Source organism: Siphateles boraxobius, unplaced genomic scaffold (genome assembly GCF_051911475.1).
Source record: "Siphateles boraxobius isolate OS27281-9 unplaced genomic scaffold, OSU_SipBor_1 70, whole genome shotgun sequence".
NCBI lineage: Eukaryota > Metazoa > Chordata > Actinopteri > Cypriniformes > Leuciscidae > Siphateles > Siphateles boraxobius.
The window spans coordinates 1,572,501-1,580,000 of record NW_027509198.1 but is presented as its reverse complement, the minus strand read 5'-3'; the positions used below and the strand labels follow the sequence as shown (position 1 = coordinate 1,580,000).

Sequence of the window (7,500 nt, the reverse complement as noted above, 5' to 3'; positions counted from 1 at the left end):
CATCGCTGAACACGACACGAGCTCCGGCACCAGATCCAGCGCTGGTACAGTGGAAACGGGACTACAGACTTCAATTACTTCTAAATGTTTCATTTCTACTTCTAATATTTGTTAAACGAGCTTAAATGTTGGCAATATGTATTAAAAACTATATAAAATATGCTATATTTTCAATATATATGTTTTACAGTAAAGGAATTAACATGCAAGCCAGTGGTTGTATAGAGTATTTAAAAAAAAAAAGTCTAGATGATTTAAGTTAATCTGTAAACATTAATTCATGTATGAAGTAAAAAAAAGAAGAAGAAAAAGCTAGTATTATAGTAAAAACGAATCAACTATGCTAGGTTAAATAAACAACTTAATTTGCCGGGTACAATTAACCCAACATGTGTTCTGTCCTAAGTTTACCCAGCCCTTGGGTGAAAAAGCAACCCAAATTGGGTGGTTTTTAACCAAGTGTGGTTGTGTACACAAACTGCCGACATAAATTAACGATCAAACGCCATGTAAAATTGAATTTTGCATAATAGGTGCCCTACCCTCTGGTGCTCTTCTTTATTTTTTTTATTTTTTGTTGTTATATTCCATCTAAATCAGTTAATCAGTTAAAGGGCCAACAAGAATTGCTAACTCTTCAAAGACACAGTAAGATTTAATATCTACTAATAAACCCAAAAGGATAATCAAGATTTATAATTTGATCACTGGGTTATCTGATCATAATTTGTTTACTTTAGTAAACAAAGCAAACATAAACTAACAAAGACATAAACTAACTTTAGTTGCACAGAAATTAACGAAAAACAGATTTAAAAATAATATAGTAACTTCTACCAATGTTTTTCATTGTATACCTAAAGGAAAATTAGTAGCATTTGATGAGGAAATAGTGGAATGATCTAATCTAAAGTGGAATGGTATCTTATTATCCAAGGATATAGATTATGGTTGTAATACATTTAATAATAGAATTAATTCTGTAAGAGATAAATTTACTGTTAGTGTTCAGAAAACATTCAAGCATAAGAATATTTTACCATGGTTCAATGAGAATGTATGGAAGCTGATGAAGAATAGGGATTCAGCATTAAAGAAAGCTATTCATTCTGTAAGAGACACTGATATAAAGGTCTGCGAAACAACGTTATTCGAGAGCTGAGAGTAGACAAATCCAGTTATTAACTTCATCTAATGAACGAGGCAAATGGCAATAGTAAGCTAATTTGGAAAAACATAAATACTCTTTTACGGAAGGAACCAAATTTTATAGGAGATGTTAAGCTTCAAGTTCAGGGAAAGCGAATTGAAGAGGATTGTGCCATTGCTACTACTTTTAATAGTTTTTATTAACTCCGTTAAAGAATTAGGGGGAACATTTTCGAGAAGGTAAAAAATAACTATTAGTCCGATTGATGATGTAGCTAAAGGTTTTAATCTAACCAAGACAAATGAAATCCAAGACAACAAAAGTTATTAGCTCGTTAAAAAATTAATGTATGAATAAATGTAGAGATGCTCATCAATTGGATATTATGTTTGTTAAAACTCGCAAAGATATTTGAACCCCTGTCATCACTCATTTAACTAACGTATGTAGTGGTTTTCCTCCTGCGTGGGAAACAAGCCATTGTTACTCCTATTTTTAAATCTGGAGATCGTTAAGAAGCTTGTAATTACAGACGCATACGCAAACACTGCCAGTGTTCTGGCGTTCATGTTCAGCAGCTGCAGAGGAGATGTTTTTGAACGACTGACATCCCATCTTAACACAGTGAAGTCTGGCTTACATTGTATGCGGTTTGGCTTCAGAGTAAATCATTCCACTGAAACAGCTACTTTACATTTAATAGAGCAAATAACATTTAAAGTTGTCAAAGGAGGATTTGTTGGTGCTATATTTTTAGATTTACGTAAAGCTTTCATTCAGTTAATCATGCAGTTCTCCTTAAATAGAGAACAATGTGTAAAAATGAAAGGGGTTCAGCCCAGCAATTTACATTATACAAATGGGTGTACCCCAAGGATCAGTGTTAGGTCCGTTATTATTTAGTCTGTATATTAATGATCTCCCGCAACAGTGTGAAGGGATATTTCTACACATGCGAGAACACACAGTGGCTGGGACAATCATGTCTTAGCTTGAACATTAGTAAAACAAAAGGAATTTATTTCTCAAAAACAAATGTTAAATCTCCTGATGTTGATATGTTCATTAATTGTGAAAAGATAGAAATAGTTAATGAGTTAAATTATCTTGGCATAATATTGGACTCAAATCTCAGTTTTAAAAAACATGTAAAGAAAATGGTGAGGAATATTAGATATAACTTGGCAAATTTTAAACAAATTAGACAATGTCCCTCTGCTAAGACTTTTATGCATACTACAATCTTTTCTCACATGTCTTACTGTCCGACATGCTGGGTCAAGCTGGGGAAACTGTGATTAAACCCTTAAAATCCCTATACAAACAGACATTACAAATTTTAGATAAAAAACAAACCATTTTCATTATTGTATGATCATAGAGAAACATCATTTTTTGAATTTTGACAATTTTAGACTTTTTTTCAAGTTTGTGTATGGTTTATTAAATCTTAAATGGCTTGGCTCCTTCTGTATTCTGTGACTTTGTTCTTTTTTCCTCTGAAAACTCTGAGATCTTCCAGATTATCATCCATGAGTAATATCTGGTTCCCTTTCGTCGTTCTGCATTTGGACTATCGTCTTTCGCAGTGAACGCTACTGTAATGCTCTACCAGCGGATGTAAAAGAGTGTAAAGCTCTTGGACGTTTTAAATTGAAGTTAAAATCTTTTTTAAAAGCCAACCAACACTGTAAACATTGAGATTTTTGCAGTTTAATTGATTTAAAAAAAAATTGTGGCCCTGATAGTGTGTGTATGTAGCCTATGTATGTTTTTATTTTATGTGAACAAATAGGTATTGTCTGTGTAATTTTATGTTAGTGTGTGTTATATTAAATCCGGTACAATGCATGAAATGGCAACATTTATGTAAAAAACAAAACAAACAAAAACTCACAAAGTGATTAAATGGATTATAAATACAGCGTAAATATAATTTAGTACCATAAAATCCCCTAAAAATACAAATATATATATATATAAAAAAAAACATTATACAGCATGGGCGTCAGAAGCAAAAAAGTGTGGGCAGGTCATTTTTTTACTGGAGTAGATTAGGGTTGTTCCCGAAGACAAATACCTTTTCTAAAATCTCTCTGCAATAATGAGTGAAGTGAAGGAGTGAGAGTAAAAATGAAACGAGTGCCGTCTACGCGTGCAGCTTGGCAAGGGTAATATCAACTCAAATAGGCTTATAAACGTTCTATGATATGATATTGTTTTTATTATTGTACGTATATTTAAATGATTTAAGCCGTGTACAATATGATAGGTTACTGGAATGAATGGAATAAGCACAGCACGGTCACAAATCAAACAGTGCGTGCCATCTCTGCGCGTCTCAGTCTCAGCAACCAAACCAGCTCTAATAGTCAACTAAGATTCATATACATTAATTAATTACTACTTGATATGTCTATTTAAACGTTTTAAACTTCGTATGATCTGTATTCTAACTGTTAGAAGCTTCGGTTCCCGTAGGAACCTGAGACTCGCGTTGGGACAGCACATGCGCAGTGGCTCGTCTGGCCTGAAAAGTGAGTGTTTAGTGGGACTCTGAAAGAGCTGGAATGGATTTGAGCAGCAGCGTGGAAATCAAGGCTGTAGCTAAAACGCGAAATGGAGTTTAATTTATTAGGGCTTTTCTCAAGTGGAATGGAATTGACTGACGGCGCTCTGAAAAGTGAACAGACATGCGCTGATAGAGATGGTAGATGTGAGTGGGTCTGATTTCATTGGTCTTAAAAAGTGGGTGTGTCTTGTCCCACACATATACAATGGTTCTGACGCCCATGCATTATAGTACATTGATTTCATTGAAATAAAAGAAGTGTAATCTGAGCTGTACGTCACCGGACAGGCTGCTCCAGGTGCGGTTGATGTCCCGCAGCGCCTGCTTCTCTGCGATGGCCCGCTTGATCTCGTCCAGCACCAGGTTCAGCTCTTTGGAGCGCTTCAGGTTCTCCTGCTCAGCCGAGTGAAGACGGTCTCTCAGAGCCAGGAACTCACGCTGGTAGATGTCCACCACATTACCTGCAACCACGAGACACACAGCAACACTGAGCAATGGCTTATTCAGCTGCACGTTCAGCTTTTCCTCAACACACTTCATAATTTATTATGACAGCATTCAATTATCCAGTCAAAAGAACATTTATGTTATGCACCAGTAAACAAAAGGTAATAATTGAAGCATGTTTCTCACAGGCATACGTTAATAGGGGTTGTTTTTCAGACGGTAATAAGGATGACATGTGTAGGGAATGAGGGGATATTTTGAGTCTTGTTCTCTGTGGCCTTTAAAGGGATGAAGCTGCACTGGTTTACAGTTAAACACGGTTCCTCTCCGCCGGGGAGAGAGAGCTGGTGTCGTGTAACCAGCCAGTCATTTGTGACATTTAAACAAGTGTTTTAGGGAGGCTGGGCGTTTTCTCCATGTCTCGGGTCATGACCTTCCCTGACGGAGCGATCGATGCTGTGACCCCAGAGGTCAACACATGTCCAGAAACACACGCCTCAGACTCAGACTCACGTAAGCACGATGTGAGATCACACACACACAAAAGATCCCCTTAAAGAAATAAAATGTCTTCTGTTTGCTCAGTAATTTTAATGACACTGCTATGACAAGTATTCAGTGTTCAGTAACTTCAGTACTTTAGTATGATCATGTCTCAGATAATCTTGGTCACTATTTTCTCAAATAATATTCTGACATTGGATGATGATAATAACAATAGATAAAAACAAATACTACTACTAATCCGTTAAATACTACTACTACTACTACTACTACTACTGATAATAATAATACTTATTATCATTACTATAATTATTATTATATTTCAATAATTAATTCATAAAGAATTTATACAATTATTTAAAATAAATAATTTATACAAATATTTAAAATAAATAATTTATACAAATATTTAAAATAATTATTCAATAATTTATTTATATGAACATTTAAAATAAATATAAAAAATAATAATAAATATATTTATCAGAATATTTTTAAAAACATGTATCAACAAATTTAAAATATATAAATGTTTATTTATCAAAATATGTAAAATAAATAAATAATCCGAATATTTAAAATAAATCGTAATAGTTCAACATATTTAAAATAAATAGATACATAATTTTTGATAACACAGCTAGAATGAATTTATCAAAATATTTAAAATTATATTTGGTGGCTGAATGACACAAGAAAGTGTGGTACTAAGGTATTCTTTTTGACACTGACACATTGAAACTGAATTTACAGTTAGAAAAGCACAACATCTCTCAGTGAACGAACAGTTAAAAATGAAGTGTGTAACACTGCCATCACCAAAGAGAATACATGAATAATACATTAACTATATTTAACCTTGCAGCCTGTCATTGGCCAGTCTCAAACAAATATCCACGCCTCTAAACTCACGCTGGTTGAGCCAGTGCAGTGATGGGCTGGTCTAAACGTTTCCAAAGTTTATACAGCCTATCAATATCTTTCCTACAGCTGTCTTTAGCCCAAATAGGAGAAAGTATTTTAACATTAAAAAGTGCCACACATCAGCTTTAAGTGTAGACAACCCCTGCAGTGTACGAGACTTTCAGTGCACGAGACTTCAGTGTACGAGACTACAGTGCACGAGACTTCAGTGCACGAGACTTCAGTGCACGACACTTCAGTGTACGAGACTACAGTGCACGAGACTTCAGTGCACGAGACTTCAGTGCATGAGACTTCAGTTCACGAGACTTCAGTGCGCGAGACTTCAGTGCGCGAGACTTCAGTGCGCGAGACTTCAGTGCACTAGACTTCAGTGCACGAGACTTCAGTGCACGAGACTGCAGTGCACGAGACTTCAGTGCACGAGACTTCAGTGCACGAGACTTCAGTGCACGAGACTTCAGTGCACGAGACTTCAGTGCACGAGACTTCTGTGCACGAGACTTCAGTGCACGAGACTTCTGTGCACGAGACTTCAGTGCACGAGACTTCAGTGCACGAGACTTCAGTGCACGAGACTTCTGTGTACGAGACTTCAGTGCACGAGACTTCAGTGCACGAGACTTCTGTGCACGAGACTTCAGTGCACGAGACTTCAGTGCACGAGACTTCTGTGCACGAGACTTCTGTGCACGAGACTTCAGTGCACGAGACTTCTGTGCACGAGACTTCTGTGCACGAGACTTCTGTGTACGAGACTTCTGTGCACGAGACTTCAGTGCACGAGACTTCAGTGCACGAGACTTCTGTGCACGAGACTTCAGTGTACGAGACTTCAGTGTACGAGACTTCAGTGCACGAGACTTCTGTGCACGAGACTTCTGTGCACGAGACTTCTGTGCACGAGACTTCAGTGCACGAGACTTCTGTGTACGAGACTTCAGTGCACAAGACTTCAGTGAACGAGACTTCTGTGCACGAGACTTCTGTGTACGAGACTTCTGTGTACGAGACTTCAGTGCACGAGACTTCAGTGCACGAGACTTCTGTGCACGAGACTTCTGTGCACGAGACTTCAGTGCACGAGACTTCAGTGCACGAGACTTCAGTGCACGAGACTTCTGTGCACGAGACTTCAGTGCACGAGACTTCTGTGCACGAGACTTCAGTGCACGAGACTTCAGTGCACGAGACTTCAGTGCACGAGACTTCTGTGTACGAGACTTCAGTGCACGAGACTTCAGTGCACGAGACTTCTGTGCACGAGACTTCAGTGCACGAGACTTCAGTGCACGAGACTTCTGTGCACGAGACTTCTGTGCACGAGACTTCAGTGCACGAGACTTCTGTGCACGAGACTTCTGTGCACGAGACTTCTGTGTACGAGACTTCTGTGCACGAGACTTCAGTGCACGAGACTTCAGTGCACGAGACTTCTGTGCACGAGACTTCAGTGTACGAGACTTCAGTGTACGAGACTTCAGTGCACGAGACTTCTGTGCACGAGACTTCTGTGCACGAGACTTCTGTGCACGAGACTTCAGTGCACGAGACTTCTGTGTACGAGACTTCAGTGCACAAGACTTCAGTGAACGAGACTTCTGTGCACGAGACTTCTGTGTACGAGACTTCTGTGTACGAGACTTCAGTGTACGAGACTTCAGTGCACGAGACTTCTGTGCACGAGACTTCTGTGCACGAGACTTCAGTGCACGAGACTTCTGTGTACGAGACTTCAGTGCACGAGACTTCTGTGCACGAGACTTCTGTGCACGAGACTTCTGTGTACGAGACTTCTGTGTACGAGACTTCTGTGCACGAGACTTCAGTGCACGAGACTTCTGTGCACGAGACTTCTGTGCACGAGACTTCAGTGCACGAGACTTCAGTGTACGAGACTTCA

General features: G+C 38.4%; 1 protein-coding gene across 2 annotated transcripts in view; it reads right to left on the bottom strand.

Moving 5' to 3' along the window:
- mgat4b (alpha-1,3-mannosyl-glycoprotein 4-beta-N-acetylglucosaminyltransferase B) overlaps positions 1 to 7,500 on the bottom strand; it is a 196,656-nt gene that overhangs the window by 75,716 nt on the left and 113,440 nt on the right. For both annotated transcript variants that reach the window (XM_077217239.1, XM_077217238.1), the window contains exon 2: positions 4,004 to 4,183. In XM_077217239.1, coding sequence (XP_077073354.1) covers positions 4,004 to 4,183 — 180 coding nt within the window. The remainder of the gene's footprint in view (positions 1 to 4,003; positions 4,184 to 7,500) is intronic.